Source organism: Nipponia nippon, unplaced genomic scaffold, assembly GCF_047370975.1.
Source record: "Nipponia nippon isolate SJK-2023a ecotype South Korea unplaced genomic scaffold, ASM4737097v1 scaffold_7, whole genome shotgun sequence".
Lineage (NCBI taxonomy): Eukaryota > Metazoa > Chordata > Aves > Pelecaniformes > Threskiornithidae > Nipponia > Nipponia nippon.
The window spans coordinates 33,852,430-33,870,962 of NW_028262391.1; the positions used below are offsets into that span (position 1 = coordinate 33,852,430).

Here is an 18,533-nt window from a genome sequence, read left to right on the forward strand (position 1 = left end):
CTTTTAAATTTCTCGTGCATTTTCAGATCCTGTTTACTTCTAATAAGGACTTGCAATGCAGCTGTCTCATCTACAAATAAAGTGCTTGTGATATTATCAGATACACCATACATACATGCACTGAAATGGAAAACTAGTACAAAAAGTGACAAGTGCTAGTAAGACTAATACAGACTTGCACCTACCATAAAAAACAGGCAGGGAACAAAGTTTCTCACACTAAATACACAGAATGAATAATACTTCTAGGACAGTGAAATTGTCATGGTCCTAATGAAGGACAAGTCTTGCAATTTAATTTAAAGGGTGTTTTCTGGGTCGTGGCAGCTGCAAGATTTGTTCCTTTATTTGCAAAACGGGTACCTTTTGTCTGAAGGCTGGGCAATTCGAGGACCGAGATCCCAGGGCTTGCTTTTCTCCTTCATTAGTCCCTTTGAAACTGCTCTGTGTAGGCTTCCTGCGTTTAACAAGATGGAGGATGCCGTTCAGGACTAATTCATTTAGTCACTCATCTTTTGTATTCTATTTGTAGTTACAGCTGGTTGTTAGGAGGGGAAGAGACTATTACAGCTTCCTAGTGTTAGATTTTTCCAGTGACAATTGTGAGCTGAATACAATGGGTGCTTGTGTTGTCATTCTGCCTGATTGACTCCGATGCCATTGCAAAATGTTAATTTGGTTTCGTACTTAATCATTTTAAAACTTCACATTTCCGAGCATTTAATGCAGATTAATGATTAAGACGCTTCTCAGAGAGAGGTATGTGGTGTTATCCCCATTTTTCAGATGAGGAAAAACTAAGTGTGCTTTGTGTGGGTGTTCAAGTGTTTCATCTGCCCCAGGCTCGCTGTAAGATTAGGGCCTCAGAGCTAAAAATGACTTGCTCCAGGCCATGCAGAATAAACTAATCCCCTGACTCCCTTGCTCTGCTTTAATCATCTGTTTTCTTAGCACAGTGTGATTTCAAATGCAGACTTATGAGGTTTGACCGAGATAGAGCAGATAAAGGCTCAGAGGCAGCAAATCCTTGGATACTTCAATAATTAAAACCATGGTTTTTTTCACACACACATATATATTTATATATTATATATAAATTATATTTTTAATATATAGATAATAGATATGTTTACGTGGCTATAGGGCTTTGTTTTTGTTTTGAAAGGCTGTCATGAAGATGGCCCACTTTTTTTTTTCTTTTCTTTTTTTTTTTTTTTTTTTTTTTTCCCCAGCAAGATTCTGTCTAGGATTTGAGAGCCCTAAAGATGCTTCTCTTGTGGACAAGGGCACTAACGAAAGAATGAGAGCTGATTATCTTCCTGTACGCGAAGGGAAAGCCCTGCAATTGCAGGTCTGATGGTGCTCTTCGCAGTGGTGTGGGCACAGGCCCAGGGCATCTTAGCTCACGTTACACGCTAGAGACTGGCCGCGTAACCTCCTCTTCTTCCTCAGGGTTTTGCTGAAGTGCAGCTGCATAACGTACTGCAGCAGCAGCCTGTCTGCTGTGGGTTTTGTCTCTCGCTCCTGTTATTTTCCGCAGCCTCTGCTCTGTCTTGCCTTGCACATCACTCTCTAGGTGAAGCGTTGCACTCACGCTTTGGAAGAAAGAGTGGGCGCTGCAGTTCACTGGACTCCTGCTTCTCGAGGCTGATGGATGCTGCTGTACCTGTACTCCCATGAAGGGGCCGCTTGCTTCATGTTAGAGAATCTAAGAAACCAATTATTCAGAACCCTGAGAAGCAGCAAATAAACCAAGCTGCGGCAATGAATGGGGTGGGAGGGAGAGACATACAGCCTTCGCTGCAGCACTTGAAAATGTCATATTTCTTCTCAACTGCAGTATTTCTAGAACGGTTGAAGCGACTGTACTGCAGGTCTACATGCATCATCTCGTGCCTGCGACTGCAAAGTCATTTATAGCGAAGGGCTGATGATCACGTCCCTCGCTTTAGGTGGGAAGGGCCGTGCGTGCATCCACAATTAATTCGTAATAAACCGACTCCCCGGAGCCTCCCAGCGCAGAAGGAGGGGGGGAGGGGCGGCGAGGCGGCCGTTTGGCGGAGGGGGGCGGGGGCCGCTCCGCTCCCGCGCCTCCCTCCGGGCCCGCCACGGCCGCGCGCCCAACGCCCCTTCTCCCTCGGGCACGCGCCGGCCCGCACCTGCCCGGGGCGCGAGCCCCGCCGCTGATTGGCCGAGCCCCCTCCTCAGGCCGGCTGGGCGCCATTTTGGCCTCCTGCCGCCTCAGGGGAGGGGACCGACATGTTCTTCTTATGCCCCCTCACCCTCCGCCACCCTCCCCGCCGCCGCCGCGGAGGTGGCGAGGGAGTAACGCCTCGCCTTTGCGCTGCGGGAAGGCCGCCGTAAGCCGGGCCGGGGAGGCGTTGCGCTGCGGGCATGGGGGAGGCGGGCCTGGCCTGGCCGAGCTGTTTGCGGCAGGCGGCCCTGGGCGTCAAGCTCTCGAGCGGTTTCCAGTCAGGGCGGCGCGGGCTGCTGCCGTGGGGTGCGCCGGGCGGGCCCTCACCCGTCTCGCCGCGGTGGCCCTGCCCGCCGGGCTGTGGCTGACCTTGCTGCACCCGTCGGCCCTGCAGCCCTGGCGGGTCTGCACCTCCCAGTGAGCCGGGTTGTTTTCTACATAAAGTAAGTTGTGTCAGCACCTGCTTCCAGTCCACAGGTTTGCACGAGGGAACAAACTTTGGCTGGTTTAGAGGCCTGCTTTGTTTTAGATGTAATAGTGGGACTTCAGAAACAAAAGCACATGTGTTGAGCAAGTCTGTGTGACTTTCAGACTGAGGAAGCCAAGCATACATGGGTAATGAACTGGTACGAAAAGAGCATTCATACCATATAATTTTGCCTGCTCTTTTGCCACGTGTGTATGCCAGCATGCTGGGATGTTGTACCAAGCAGCGAGTAAGCTAAGGACTGAGACAGTGGCTTTAGTATTGAATGTTCGTGCCCCTGGTGTTTTAAAACAGCAGTAGTGTTTAGGGTCTCTTACCTCCTCAGCTGATGATGTTTAAGAGTTCTCCATAATACTTCTCAGAGTCTGTTTTCTGTGAGTGGAGCTTCTGTCCTATGGCCTTCTAGTGGAAAGCTTATGAACAGGAAAAAATGTTTTGAACACACTTAGCCTCTTTCTGTAGAGGTATAAAACAAAAGGCGTAATTTTTTGTTTGTTTGTTTTAGTATCGCTGAAACTTAGTTGCTTTTAGGTCTAATTTGCTGTAGAACTTTGTTTTTTCTTCTTGATGTATGCCTTTACAAATAATAAAATAAGTGTAAACAGCTATTTTTCAAGCTGTGCTGACTGACAAAAAGGCAAACAGTATGTAAGGGTTTTTTGTGGGTTCTGCCCCCCTTTAAGATACCTTTCTGTATAGTGGCTAGCGTTTAGTAGCTTTATTAGCTTTCCTTGCCCTAGGGGGAAGAAGGGAGAGGGCGATGTGGGATAAAAGGAAAATATTAATAGCAGAGCCCAGTTTTGGGTTAAATTTAGTGTTAATTCTGTTGCAATCTATATGTGCAAGGCTGAAAGCTCATGGGAGGGTTTTCTGTTATAGTCTAGTCATCCCTTGTTTGTTTTAAAACATTCCCGCCCCCTCCCCCCCCCCCATTTTAAAAACAGCTTTATCATACCTCCTGTGCAAGGTGACACAGATAAGCTTCAGCTGCCTACACGTACAGCTATCTCTGTTCTTATGTGTCTCTGGTAGTGTGTTCTCATCAGAGTGATTAAAATGGTCTTTGGACTCCAGCTCTAGCAGTTTGGTTCTGTTCAGGGAGTTTAAATGATGGCCCTTAAGCAACTGCCTTGGCATTGCTCCTCATTAAGCCTCGGCCTTGCTTAAAATCAATGGCCGTCTCTTTCATTTCTCCAACCTCCCTCGTGCTGTGGTGACCAGGCAGGCTATCCTGAGAGCAAAGCAGAGGTTTCGGAGGCTAACAGAAAAGGAAGCTAGGAAGTCTCCTAGACTTAGGCAGGCACTCGTGCTTCTCTTCAGGAAAAGGTGTTTCTACCAACAAAATGTTTCATTTAAAGTTTATGCTTCTAGAACTGAAGCATAAAACCAAAACTATCTGAAGACACTGATGAGGCATGGGGAAAGTGTGGTAAGATAACGACGAAGCTATCTCGTGCAGCCTGTGTGTCGTTAGAAAGCACTAATCCTGAGTCTCTAGGCATAGCATGCCAAAGGATGAAGTTCTTGGTGGTGGCAGCATGTTACGGTCTTGTGTTGAAAACTGTGCTAGTATATTGCATTATGATGGCTTAGTGTGTGTTTGTTTTGTGTGAAACTGTTAGGGAAGTTGCATCTCTTCTCCTTCATGCATTAAATAATTTTTTTTTTTTTTTTTTTTTTTTAGATTTTCCTCCCCCCTCTCCCTTCTCTTTTTGCATAATACTGACTAGTATTCAACAAAACTAGCAGTTCTATGTTGCACAGCAGAATAAATGAACCATAAGGTCAACTTCCGTGTTAAATGTTATGTTTTCACCCTTTCTTGCATTGTTTTGGCACATACCCTGCAACATACATCAAAAAAAAGTCTCCAAAAAGGGAAGAAGGCAGAGAAAAATCTAGGAGAGACTGTGTCTTCCTATTTCAATACAAAATAGGCTTTGTGTCTGTTGTAGCAAGGCGCTCCACTCCACAGGTTTCGTGGGCGTATGCTGACAAAACATTTAATTTCTGTGTGTTTTCTTTTGTGCTTGTCACAGAGAGGAAGCTCTTCTAGGCCAGTCTCTTCCTGCATTTGTGTGCAATGCCTGCACTGCCAGGCTATGGTTTGTATTTGATGTTTATAGATGACATGAATGAAACAGCAGGGTAGAGGTACAAGCAGCATTTCCCTTCCAGAAGGGGCAGCAGCACCTCAGGTCATCTAAGCAGTTCTTCCTAAAGCAGGTTAATGTCAGGGTTGTGTTATGGAGAGTTGAACTCCTCTAATTATCTGTTGTAGATACGCTAATGTGCAGATGTGGTTGGCGGCATGTTCCTTGTTCCACAGCAGCAGCCATCAGGTATCAACAGGCGTTTTGCAGTAAGGATGCGACATGGCCCTTTTAGGTGCTGTTTAGCCCATTTGCTTTCTTTGAAGCCTCCCTCGATGGCAGAACATGTCCCCGTTTAGAATGCTGCCATTTTGGTATTTGTCACGGTGCTAGTCAGCTAAGCCGTGTAGTCTGCCTGAATAAATAAAAGTATTTTCTCACAGGAGATCATCTGTTCAGATCGATGCACTGCCTTATATCCACTGCCAGCTTCCTGCTGCTTTCTTGGATGCTGCTGCCTGTATCCCTTTGCTTACAGAGAGAATATTCCACTTGTGTCTCTGCCTCTAGCTGGGAACTAGATACACCGCTCCATTGTTTACCTCCCCTTAAAAGCTGAGAGCTATGACTCGCTTTTTGAGACAGTCTGTATTTGCATTCCCTGGGTTGGCTGGGCAACAGCTAATCAAATAATTATATTTAAAATAAAATTTAATAAAAAAGCATCTCTGAAACTAAAGGCAAGGTGTAGGCATGCTTCTCACCAACAAAACTAGTCAGCAATGTACATACTGTGAAACATTTCCCAAATAACTAAGGGCCATTTACTCTTTCTTAATGTTCTTAACTTTTTTGGTTGCTGGTTTTTTTTTTTTTTTTTTTCCTTTTTAGATGCTCTCATATCTTTATAGTATGTTTGCGGATCGAATATGTCCTCCTTCCATTCATTTTTTTACCATTCCCGTCTGTCTGCTCCCATGCTTTAAGTACAGTCTTACCTGGAGCCTGGACAGGGAGCTATTCATGCTTGAAGAGTTCCTGCTAGTAAGCACCAGTTCTGTCCATGTTTAAAATGTGAATAAAAATATCAATTATTTTTTTAAAAGAATAAACTGAAGGTCCCAAAGAGATAATTATGCTTGCACTTGTAAATAATCATTACCCAGAAGCAGAAGAAATTCTGTACTTTCCCCCTGTCCTCAAACCAAACACAGGACTGAGTGGGACCTTCTGGGTTGCTCTGTGTAGTCCCTTCCCGTAGGAGCGCTTATGTATATAATCTCTCTCTAAAAATACATCAAACTCTGTTTTAAAAGCAGTGGGGTTTTGGACAGGAATTTTTGTTTGGTTTTATTTTTGCATTCCGTTGTGGTCATCTGGAAGCTGGTTTTGAACTTGTCTGGTCTTGTGGTCAGAAACCTTCTTCTAATTGTCAGGCCCTGGGAATCCAGGCCTGGACAAGGATCTCTTATACTGGGTATGGAGCCACTGCCGAGCATTTAACCAGACTCAGCATTTCTTTCTGTCAGTGTATAATAAATGCTACATTGACAGCTTCTAATTTGCTCTAACATTGGAGCACACAGCTACAGAACGGTGAGGCTGAGGTTTTTGCAGTGAGGTGGAAGGACGCTCAAGGTCAGCTGTGGGCAAGAGGGATCTCACCAGGGTGAGCACCGTTAGTTCAGAAATGCCACAGAGTTCCAAGAACACCAATCTAATAATTAATGAAGTAGCTACAGCATGAAGTCCTTCTTACGTGCTTATTGTGGCATACAAGACACATTTTGTTAAAAGAGTTTGCTGTGGCTATAAATAGCTTTCTCGGCAAATGTGGAAAAGAGAAATTATATGTAACTAAGGAGTAACAGAAAATAGAGTTTAAATACCTGTTTCATAACAGTCTTATTTTGGGGCTGAGATAATGGGCCAGGCTGTGTACTGAGAACTAGTTTGTCTTGTGTGATGCACCTTTCATTTAGCATAGTGCTTGGCACCATGCTAGGCCTAGGATTTTTTTTCAGTTGGTGTCTTGCAGACCTCGTAGCTCCCTTTTGTTTCTTGATGTCCTGAAGGTCCTTACTAAGCAATGTAAAACATTGGCTTTGCCGAAGCTGGTGACGGCGTGGCAGTTGACTGAAGGAGAAGTTTTTAATTGTAGAGAAAGATCCAGCTGGATTTTGCTGGGTATACAAAATTCTGGGTTGGCATTTGAAAGGTATTTAAGAACCTGTTGGAGCCAAACACAGAGAAGGTAAAAATTATACCTGGTTAGATCCAAAAAGGTAGTGAGGATGTTACCCAAATTGTAGCAGGGCCAGGGTGTTCAAGCTGACAGTCTTCTGCTAATTTAAAAGTTCATGAACCTCTTTAATGAGAACAAAGGTATCTAATTACGTTTGATGTGGAAGGACGTCATCTTACCCTCATCATGCTCATCTCTTTCCGTTCATTGCAGTGGGATCCATTCAGAATATACTGCCATTGGGTGATGACAGGTTCTGAACTCCCACATCACTTCTTTCAAATACCAAAGTGTTCGGAGGCTGCCTGTGCAGGCGCTGTAGCACGCAATGCTGTGGCAGCGTTGGAAACCCCTTCAGTTTTTTTACTGCATCATCCAGAATCTTAAAATTACAGAAGTATTGTCATGGAATAGAGCAGTTCTTACCATAGCTGCATCCTGAACTCTGTGTGAATCATTCTGCTAGGCATTTGTGGACTCGGTGGTTAATGTGTAGGGTGTGTGTCCCCCCACTTTACTAACATGTTACTGTCCTTTCTACAGGCAGCTCTGTTTCTCTCTGCAGTCTTAACACTGCAATGTCTTAGACATCATCCTCCACTTTGTATTGTTAAGGCAGAAGGATTTATATCAGTTACTAGCTAATACAGTCTTTAATGTGTGTATCTGTGAGGCAAATTCCATTTTAGCAGGGCGGAAAGCGGTCAGAGATATCAATATTCGGTCTACTAATGACAGTACGGCATTCAGGATCACATTAAGGTCTCTATTGAGCTCATCAGGCTGACGCATCTTGTTGCCGGGATTTGGAAGAGTCAAAACATTTGCGAATAGGAGGGGGACTTTTAAGGCATCTGGTTGCTTTGGACTCACGCTGCCATGACTTGAGGAGCTTTAGCAGAGCTTTGCAAAAAACCTTGAAGCAGTTTGGAGTTGTTCTGCTGGGTTTGGCTTCGGAGACATCAAAGGTTTACTTGCAAAAGGGAAAGAGGGGGCTTGGCAGTGGTGGAAACTGTGCAAGCATGTGTTGGTGAGTATGAGATGCTCATGTGGGAAGTGAGGGAAGGTGAAGCATCCACTTATGGACATTTCCAGAGGAACAGAGTAAGCAGGTGCTGTTTTCTAGGAATTACGCAATTTAGACAAGAAAGCCAGCTGAAAGCTAGGATGTTAATAGGAACATGGGGAAAATGTCCCTTTATTTTATGTGATTATATTCAATTATCTCATCCTTTAAAGCACACAGGAAGACTGTAGCATTTTTCTACTCCAGTTAATGTCTTGATTAGTTACTGTTTAGATGGTTCTTGGTGCCTAGGAACCATTTTCCTTGGCAATGTAGTGCTGGGTGCCGTATAAAAGACAGGACAGTGACAGAGTCTTCTGCCCCAAAGAGTCTGTGAGTCAGACAGGAGGAGGAGAAGAGGACTTAACAAACAGTGAAGGCAGATGAATTGGGTTCACGGGTTGGAAAAGCCTCTCTCGGTGTGAGGGGCAATGCTGTTGGCATGGGCACTGCAGCGTGTGTAGGGCTGAGCACAACCTAAGCAGCTCATGTGATTTGCAACAGTACGAAATGTTTGTCAGACCTATCAAGGGGTTTTGGGGGGCCCAGGGGAGGAGGGAAAGGGGATGAATATATGGCCCACATTAAATGTTGATGGAGATTCCATGATCTTCTTGGGTACACAGACCCAATGTGTAACTATCCTCAGATATGTTTTTTTCTTTTTCTTCTAATCTTACCTGAGATTAATGCACGTTTCTTCGCGTTCCCATCTAATGGTTGTAAGGAGCAGTTGTTATATCTGCCATTATGTAAAAGATGAGAAAGAGGAGTGTTGTTTTCCTGCCAGTCTTTCTAGCAAGCCTCGCTCACTGATTTCACAAATGGCTGCTTGGAGCCTTCCCAAAATGTCAGGGAAAGTATGGAGGAAAATATGAAGGGCTTGCAGATTTAGGAGTGGTGGATGGGAAATCTGGAGTAGCCAAAAACAAAGGTAGAGGGTAACAGCATGTCTTTTGAAAGGCCATGAAAATGTAGACGAGCAACTTGATTTGCTGCAACAAGGAGAATTGGTACATCAAAGTATTAAATAGTCAAAGAAAAGGGCTAGACAAAGAATAGTTTCAGCAGCATTCTGAGCAGGAATTTCGGTGGGATAGGGAGGTTGGTATTTTAACAGGTGCTTTGCCAAGAGAATCTGTACAGTAGCCAAAGAGGCAGATGGCATTGCAGTTGCAGTGCTGACCGACAGGCATCTGTGGGCACGAGTTTGTAATAAACTACACTACAACTCCTCGGGCAGAGGGAGTGGGAAGGAGTTGCAACTTTCTGTACTTGTTCTTCTTAGTTACGTGTCTGGAAGATGCGAGCTGTCCAAGAAATGACTGTGTTTTACCTCGCGGTTCTGTAGCACTTCTTAGAGGGGAACCCACTTGTGAGCTGTTCACATAATAGCGCAAACGGTAACAATGGAAAAATAGATGAGGTATTGCAGGAGAGTCACATACTAGGAATCCACCGCTGGAGAATGAAGTCTGTCAAAGTATAATGCTATGGTAGCATCAGAAAGCAGACAAAAAATCACCTGTACGGCAATGGAGAAAGCTGCAGAGATCCATCGCGAACATCCTGTCTCATAAGGTGGAGCGGTTCCTCCCTGAGCTAATGACAAGAAACTTGTGCGCTGTGCTCTTCCTTAATCACTTGCATTCCACTGATTTCCTCCTTTCTGCTTGTGGAAAAAGTAAATTCTCTGAGGTGGGGTTCCGTACCGGCTTTTATAAAGGACTTTGAGGACTGTTCAGAAAGACTGAACCAGTAAAATGGATTCTTTTCACTTGACATTGTTTTGTTAAATCACTGGATTTCGTAAGGACATATGTATGGGGGGGTGTTGTGGGTTTTTTTGTTTTTTTTTTTTAAATTATCTTTGACTGGACAGTATATAGATAAAAACCTGCTCTCCATTAGTTCAGAGACTAGATCACTGTTGAGGCGTCAAGATGTACAACTGCATAATAAGAAATTGTTCTTGTGAAGTGGTCTTACATTAAATCCCAGCAGAGTGCAGCGTGGAGTGGGTATCCTCCTACTTAAAGCATGAACTTGGTGCGAGATGCGGGGTTCAGGTTTGCAGCCTCCAGCAGGCACTGCGAATGCTTGCGTGAAGGTTGCACGCCTTGAAAACTGAGTGAGGTGCGTCTGAGCAGGGGGATGTCTGAGCAGTAGAGGCCAAGGTGGAGGGAGAGTTAAAGCACTCATTTCTTTCACCCTTTATTTTCTGCAGGTTCACTAGAACAGGTGCAGCCGCCCACCAGACTGCACTTAGAGTGAGATTTCCGTTAGTGCTGTCAGACTCCACATCACAAGACCAGAAAAAGTGGACTGCACAGAATCATTTGAGCCTTGAAATTTTATTATCTTGTTTGCATCAACCAGTTATTCCTTTCAGCACCAATAAAAGACAAAAAACCCTCCCTGTTGTTCAAAATACCTTGTTTTTATCAGGTCTGAGATTGCGGTTTTCTTGCAGGCAAAGAAACCAATGAAAATATTTAAATTTTTATTTTTTTAATACATTTATAACAAAATGTCAGAAGGTGTGTGCTTACCATATAAAAACATTAGGTTCCAGAAGGATACAATACCGAAAAATCATCAAAATAAAAAAGGTTATTGTTATTATAGGATTTCTAAACCTCAGCAATAATACAAGTCTTTAAAAGCATCAAGATTGTATTTAAAACAAGATGGCGTGGAAAAATGAGACCTTCAGTAACAATTTGACCCTCACTGTAATGGATGGTAAAATTGGGAGTTTCTCAGAGTGTATTTCTGATCTCGTCCTATAGTGCCAGGAGGAGGTAAAAATGCTTCATTTCTGAGCCGATGATATGTGCTGACACTGATGTGCTGCGGTGTGACCCCAGGGTAGCTCAGAGACCAAACCGGGGACAGTCAGATCTGCTTAATCTGGACCACCAAACAAAGGCCGTTTAAAAAAACTTCTTTATTGGAATTGTAAGTAAGTTCCTTAAATCTTACTGTCTTACCCAACAAGTAGGAGTGAGGGTCTAGCCAGACTAGCCGAGAGTGCTTCTGGGACAAAACCTTGTTGTAACACTAGCACACGATAGGTAAACGCCTTATACAAGCCAGCTTTCTCAAGGGTTTCTCTGCAGCAGGCTGCAGGCCTCTCTTGGAGCCAGTCTGTGGTACCGTCTGTGTCTGGTTGCTTTACGCAGCTTCTAGTAAGTGTCCAGGTTGTGATGGAACACAACTAGCTGGCCACCACTCGAATTATTTATAGTAAACACTTCTTCACATAGCATGAAGCTGTGCACCGTTACTACCCTGGTCCTTGGTGGCTGAGTTGTGGCACAGAGTGGGTGGATCATGCATCCCTCGGGCAAACAGTGCACAGGTTAACTGGATCTGAAAGTGCCCGAGAGGCTGCGTTCTGTAGGTTGTGTTTTTGAAGTGATCTAAAGGTACCAACTTTGTAAGGACCTGACATCCTTGAAACTTCTGGAAATTCTTAGTTTTTGGCTGTCCTCTTTGTGTCTTTTGTTCACTTGTTCTAGAAGTGCTGTTGTAAAATGCAAATTGAACATGAGAAACAGATGTTATCTAGCTTTTATAAAAACAGCTGGCACTTCATCTACAGTATACCTGTAGAGTGGCAGTTATTAAACCAAGAACAGTGTTATCACCCACTTCTTGAAGATACCTGAAATTCCTGTACAAAGTGGGGTAAGCATAGCAGAGTAAGCTTAACTCAGATTTCTTATAAATATCATCCTACTAATAAACTGGGTCATGCTGTCCTTAAGCAAAGTGGGGTTGACTTCTGCAAAAGGCTATCCAGGGTTTGATTTCCTGGGCACGTTCTGCCCCCCCTTTGTTTTAAAATGCAAATATTCTATTACATAGTATCTGTCTAAGGCTTGTAACGATTGATATCCTGCCACTACAGATGGTGTCTGAATGGTTCTCTGTGAGATAGTACATGGAACTGTAGTAGTAGTGGTGCAGACAAACCTCATTTTTCTCTCCAGGGTGTTACTCTTTGGAAAACAAAGCCTGTTCTTTACAGTTTACCGGTACGTATGCGCTCTGGCTCCTGCAAGTGTACCAAGGCATCAGAAGGCACAGGATCAATGCAAAAAACCAAGGAGCATCTGTACAGTGGTGCCTCAGTGCTGTACCTCCCAGCATCACTCTCTTGCAAAGTTAGATCCTTAAGACAGTAAATAAGAACTACCTAGACTGACTAAATGTACATGTATTGTTTAAAGAGAACATTTTACAACTATCCATTCCTTGATCACTGAGAAACTAAGAACATCAAAATCGGTTTACTTCAAATTTGAAAAAATATTTCTCAACGTATCTCAAAAAGTTGACAAAAGTGCCTGGTTTTTAGTCAGCACAAAGCCACAGAACTAATTTAAAAGTAATTTAGACCATGTTAGTTTTACTGTAAATAATGTAGTATTGTTTGGCAGTAGTTTTATGATTATATCCCACACAGTGTCAAATTCAGCTCCTGCAATTGATACTTAGTGAAGTAGATATCAAATTGTAATTTACATTGTTAGGAAAGCTATTAAAAATACTGTACCTTATATTTAATCTTACTACTGAGAAATAGCTGCTGGACAGCACACAAATTGCTACTGATACTGTTTGTTTTTTTTTTAAAAAGGTTAATAAAATACAAGCAAGGTAGAAAATAGGATTAAAAGCGTTGTTTCAGGTACAAGTTTTTCTGAATTGAGTGGAGAGATAAGAAACCAGAAAAACACATTGCACGTACGTGCACCCTCACTATAAAGAGAAACATACAAAGTGGGTAACCGGTGGTGCGTTGGGATAGTACGCTAAAGTCTCTGATGCTGTAAACTTGACTTCCTAATTTTATCAAAAAGGGGGAATTGAGTCTGGTTCCATTTTTGAGTCCCCATGGGTTGCACTTGCAGACTACCCCGTGGTTTGGCACAGTACACTTCTAAGAGGCAGTCTCTGTTGAAGGGACGCCAGGACTGGAAAATGAGGCATAAAACGCGTCAAGACCAGGTGCAGTGGGAGAGGGTGAGAAGTGGCCTGCTACCTACTTGGAATTAGCCAGTACTCTTAGTCCAGTACTTTTATGAGTTTCTCTGCTTGCAAAATCAGGCAGATCTAAGTAAAAGTTCTGTTGTTTACTGTAGCTAATTAAGCCAGTACCAGAGGCTGTGCAGACTGGGATTTCTGATTTAAATCTATTCTGATTTAGCTCAAGCTGATTCCTAGCACGTATAAACTAAACCAAACCAAGAGCATCTTCAGGAGTTTGTGGCCAGCATAACTAAAACAGGTTACTTAATGGAGCAAGTCTAAGTATTAGATTAACTCTTCTCTTTTGAACACAGGGAATTTGTAATGTAAGAGGAAATAACACTAGAATTGAACAGGAAGTAGGCAGAAGGAACTAAGTTTCGGTTAAAATGCAAGGGCTCTCATTGTTCTCCCAGCAACACAAACGCTTCTGAATGTAAATACCTAAAAAAAATGCCAAGCCTCATTATGGACCTGATTCCCAGCTTTTCATTATTTTTGTTAAGGTTACAGAGGCTGGGTACATCAGGTCCTGGGGATAAGATGGCAGAGGGCAGCCCCACGTTTGAAGAGCTGCCGTGGAAAGAACATATGAATTAGATGGCAAGACCCCTGTTAAAGTCTGTGAGTGCTTAACAAATGCAGAGTTGTCTCACAGACATAAACAAACCCTCGTTCACTATATGTTTCGGGGCTATTCTCTAGTAGCTAGCCACACTACACTTTCCCTTTAACTGTACTGATTCCTTTGGAAAATTGTTAGATTATCCTGCCTTGCCAATCGTACACTGTTCTACGCTTTTTCTCCCAAAATGTCACTTATGTTTATTTTAACTCTATACCTAGCATGCATTTTACAAGCTATTTCCCACTTACTCTTTCTAGCTAAGGCAGAATGTTGGCTCTGGTGTTACCAATGGTACTACAGGAATCTATTCACTCTACTGTAACATACATATCATCCCATACCGTAATGCAGAACTGCCCCACGGATGGGAAAGAAAGAAAAGACATTACAAGGGAACTATATTTCTTCCTAAGGGAATAAGTTGCACTTAGAATGCTAAAGGTCCAATTCTGGAGTCATTAGTCCGACAAAACACTTCGTAATTTCAGTGGGAACACAGTTGGAATATGGGTAGAAGCTGTGTTCTCAAAGTCTTAATTCCAAATCTTTTAAGTATCCTTAAATCGGACAGGAAGATACTGGTCTGCAAATCTAGATAGAGTTTTTCGTTGGTTTAAGGTCCATCTGTAAGGACGGAAGGGTTTGCCAGTCCCAGAATGCCTTGCTTTGGCTGGTATCTGATTTTTGAACTCGCTTCCATTCTGATATTCCCCATGGTACCTTACTGACTATTTTATCTCAGAGTGGCATGCAGTGCGGGCGCATGCTACTGATGCAAGCACGCTACTACAACTTTAACAGGCTAAAAAAAGAAAAAAAGCTTTAGCTTCTTAGTTATACAAAGAAATTATGCAAAAAACCATTGAGCAGCACTAACTCACAGACTAATTACAAACTAAATTGTGCTATATATTAGTATAAAAACATGTTTTAGTAAGAATGGCACTGGTTCAGAAGGAATTAGGACTTCCATCTTGGTTCCGTTCGGTCCACAGTGAAAGCATGGTAGTACAGGCCTGCCCTGTTGCCTGAGCAACTTGCGACAGTGGCTTTTGGCCACAACCCCTTCCATTTCTTCCCTTTTTATATCCGCCGTTGTTGGTACATTCTGGGAGTAGCCCGGGTCAGGTCTGGTCATCTTTCCTAACGTGGCACCAGAATAGTTCGTTCTTATGCTCTGATATTTTCTTAATATCGTTAACGTTTCCCTCTTCTAACCTCTCAGAGCTGGTCAGTTTTAAGGGTCATCTTCTCCTGTAGACACCATGAGACGCATTGCTACGGGTAGGTGGTCTGTCAAGCCTGCTAGCTGGGTAATAAAGCTGAACTCTTCCACTTCCTGCAGAAGGAAAACAAGAGTAAGAAAGAAGGAATTGCAAAACTGATCTGTTAGGCTACACACCAGGACTCAGCTTTTATGCCTCATTTTAGTTTACTTTGAACTACCTTACTGTATTAGATGATGTATGGGACCAGTCTAGCTTGCCTGGGCTAATGGTAAACTATCTGCCACACAGGGCATGTCGGCGTGGTGCAGCTGATGAGGTGAACCGCTGAGATGATACAGAGCTGAACCAGTCTGGATGAAATGTGTTGTACCTTTTCTTTCCATTTCCAGTAACATCTGTAGTGCTGCAGTAGGTGATCCATGTGCGTAAGGAGGCGCTCACCTGGGAGGAGGGGCTGGCTGTACCATGCAGCTAAAAAGGAAGCCTGTGTTCATTAGATTGAGGTGGTAAACTCCGTGGGAACTTAAGGCGATCAGGAACCCTGCTCCTTGCACCTCTGAATCCCAGCCTTTCTTCTGGCAACATTTCATAGGACCAAATTGAAGTCCTGTAGGAAATACTGTGTGCTTCCCAGCTTCTGAAAGCTGGATGGAGCAACCTTAATGCTCACTTGATACAATGCAGTTGTCCCTCGTGTGAACTAGTTTCTCATTTTCATCATGGAATTCCATGTAAGGCAAGGTCCTACACCAGGAAGCAGACCATGCTACAAGTTCTCATTCTGCTTAGCCCATGTCAACTTCTGCCTGTGTATCACAGACTTGTAACTTAGGTAGGTTTTCATAGGCATAATAAAAGAACATCCAGACACTTGAAAAGATTAAAAAATACTCAGACTGCTGGCACGGAAAGGATCAGCCAAAACACTTAGTCTGGCAAAAGTTTAAGGAATGGAAACAACTTTGTTTTTGAAGAGCAGCATATCTACCAGAATCCCTAAACTCATCTTAAATTTGTTTATGTGATAGTTTACAAAGTTGGTACTTGCATGCAAAAGTAGAAAATAGCAAAGCAGCAGGCTCTCCTTGGAGTATGAATTTGAACCCAAGCAGAACAGGCCGCAGTGCCATCCAGGCAAGTTTGTTGTGTGAGTTATGGCTCTTTTTGTCAACTCTGAAACTCACCACTTTCCATTCCAGGTAGAGACCTTCTTCTGTATAGAGCATATAGTCAATCCTCCTCCCGTTTCCTTTCAGTGATGCCTTCCTCCCCTTTTGACTGGAACTGTGGTTCTTGCTGGTGGGATAGACTAAGTATCCTTTCCTTCCTTCTTCACTTTCCAGCACCCTATTTCATTAAAAAAACCAAAACAAGTGCTTTAAATGTTTGCTCATTCTGTCCCTTCGTGTGTTACGCTAGATTCTCTCCAAATCCCCAGTGAGGGCAATGCCTGGACAAAAGGACTGTTCAACCTGTAAAGCACATCATCTTCCAGATGCGTTTTCCAATATGAGGCTGTACTAACTGCTGACAGTGCTCTTAAAGACTCTTGGTGGGTTTGGCATCACTGGTGCTGCACTGGTGGACCTGCCCTTGTAGCCAGGAGAACAAACATCTGAGAGGAGGACCTTGCCTGCCTGCTGGCTGTCGTATATTGGGGCCCACAGCCCCTCCGCTGATTTCCAGAGTTGCTGAATCTAGCAGAGGAGGAGACTGTTTCATGGATTACTTTAGAGCAAACCTGAGTGCTTTGATACAAACCTCTCCATTCTGATCACAGCAACTCTTCCGAAATTAAGACAACCGGCTTTACAGACAGGGTACGGATGAGGAATGGTTTTCAGGAGCACACCTTCGGGCACGTGGTAGTTGGTTTTGAGCAAGCCTCTGCATCAGATTACTGTGTTTTGGACCCCAAGCTCTTCAAACTCCTCTACAGAGAAGGACTTACTCAGTGGGTGTGCTAGTACTGCCCCCATCTTGCACGGCGATTACCCGGCCTGAGACCATATACAGAAGCAGTCAAAATTAAGAATCAGTTTTCTAGGTGTCAGTCTTGTGTTTAGGCAAAGAAGCTGCAGCTCTCCCATTAAAATTTTTAGTTTGAGTGCTTAAACCTTAACAGTAGGTTTTACACAGAAGACTATTAAGGCCCCGAGCAACTTGATCTAACTTTGAAGTTAGCCCTGCTGTGAACGTGGCTTTGGACCAGATATCCCGCATGGGTCCACGTCGCTCTATTTTTACAATAATTCTAAGTTGCTGGTGCTGTTCTGTGGTATTTCGCTGTTGTGTTGGATTTAAAAGGAAACGTCGTTTACCTTCTTGTACTCTATTTAAAAGACCTACCAAAGGAGCGCTAAAGGCAGCAGACACAACTGTGCATGCAGAAGCAGGAGTTGCACACGGTAACTGCATGGGTAGGGTATTATACAGACAGTTAATAGCAAGTACAATCACAGCTGTTTTGCATGGTAACTGTGCATGCAGAGAGGGACAGATTAGGTTGTGGTTTTGCTGTCTGGCTCAAAATGCAAACAAACTACTTTCAAAACCACCTCCTTGAAAACCATTTTCCTTTACTTACCTGCCAAAACCTGAGCTCAAGGTTCTGTGGTTTCCCTTGTAAGAGTTGATTACGCCATTAAGCTACATCATCAACTGTCGCAGGAGAAACACTGAGCCATGAACTTGGGTCCTAGCAGGTACAAAGCCTTTAATTTCACCTTGGAAAAAAATAAGATATTTTTGATCACCCAGTTTTTAAGACTTGACTTTGGATGGGTTTTATGGGGTTGGATTTAGGAATTTTTTTAATGCATGCACGTGAGAGTACAGAATGAAGGAAAAACAAGAGACAAACACCAGACTCTCGTGATGTGTTTTAATGTTTGAGATTCAAATGGTTTCTTTGTCAAATTTTGTCTCTGTGGAAGGATCTGAATGGTGACAGAGGGGACACAGCACTTGCTACAGTTGATGAGGTCTCAGTAGTGTTATAATCTGTAAGTTTGGGTCAACTGATACATGCAAGAAGTACTTCAGGAGCCTTCAGAAGGTAACAATGACAAAATTCTGGTCATATAGTTATTTTATCAGAACTTTTCTTAACCCCCTTTGGACTTGGTGAGGTATTGAAGGTTCTTAGAGTTTATTGTAACCAGTTTATGAAAGCAAGCTAGCTTTTATGTATTATTTAGTTTTAGACTGTCATCTAATAACTCGCATTAGATTAGCTTACTGTCTGCACCCCATTTGCAAGCTGATTCTACAAAGAGCTACTGAAAATGATTCACTTCCTGAAATTCTTTTTCTAGGTTCAAGAAAGTAAGCTCTTTGATGGGACTGACCTCTTTCAAAAATTGGATTTATATTTGGCAAAGCTAATTAAGTAACAAAGTAGAAGAAACTGCTGATTAGCTCTGCAGTACTACTGCAAAAAAGTCTTGCATTAATTTAGAAGATGAATTTGTTTTAGCTTCAATTATGTCCTTTTAAAAGTCTGTGAAGGCTGGGTTTTCACTCAACCTGCACAACTGCTCACGGAAGGG

General features: G+C 43.2%; 2 protein-coding genes across 8 annotated transcripts in view; one reads left to right on the forward strand and one right to left on the reverse strand.

Annotated features, from left to right (window-relative positions):
- Positions 1–18,533, forward strand: part of PRMT7 (protein arginine methyltransferase 7) — a 59,371-nt gene that overhangs the window by 22,511 nt on the left and 18,327 nt on the right. The window contains exon 18 of one of the 6 annotated variants that reach the window (XM_087739974.1): positions 10,313–11,046. The exons of 4 other annotated variants lie outside the window; for them this stretch is intronic. The gene's annotated coding sequence lies outside the window, so the exon portion shown is untranslated. Of the gene's footprint in view, positions 1–10,312; positions 11,047–18,533 lie in introns of those variants that run through there. One more of the 6 variants, XM_087739975.1, reaches the window with a different exon arrangement.
- SMPD3 (sphingomyelin phosphodiesterase 3) overlaps positions 11,043–18,533 on the reverse strand; it is a 122,344-nt gene continuing 114,853 nt past the window's right edge. For both annotated transcript variants that reach the window (XM_087739979.1, XM_087739980.1), the window contains exons 7-8: positions 16,167–16,329; positions 11,043–15,092 (exon numbers count right to left, since the gene is read on the reverse strand). In XM_087739979.1, coding sequence (XP_087596105.1) covers positions 14,991–15,092; positions 16,167–16,329 — 265 coding nt within the window. In that variant the 3' untranslated portion in view covers positions 11,043–14,990. The remainder of the gene's footprint in view (positions 15,093–16,166; positions 16,330–18,533) is intronic.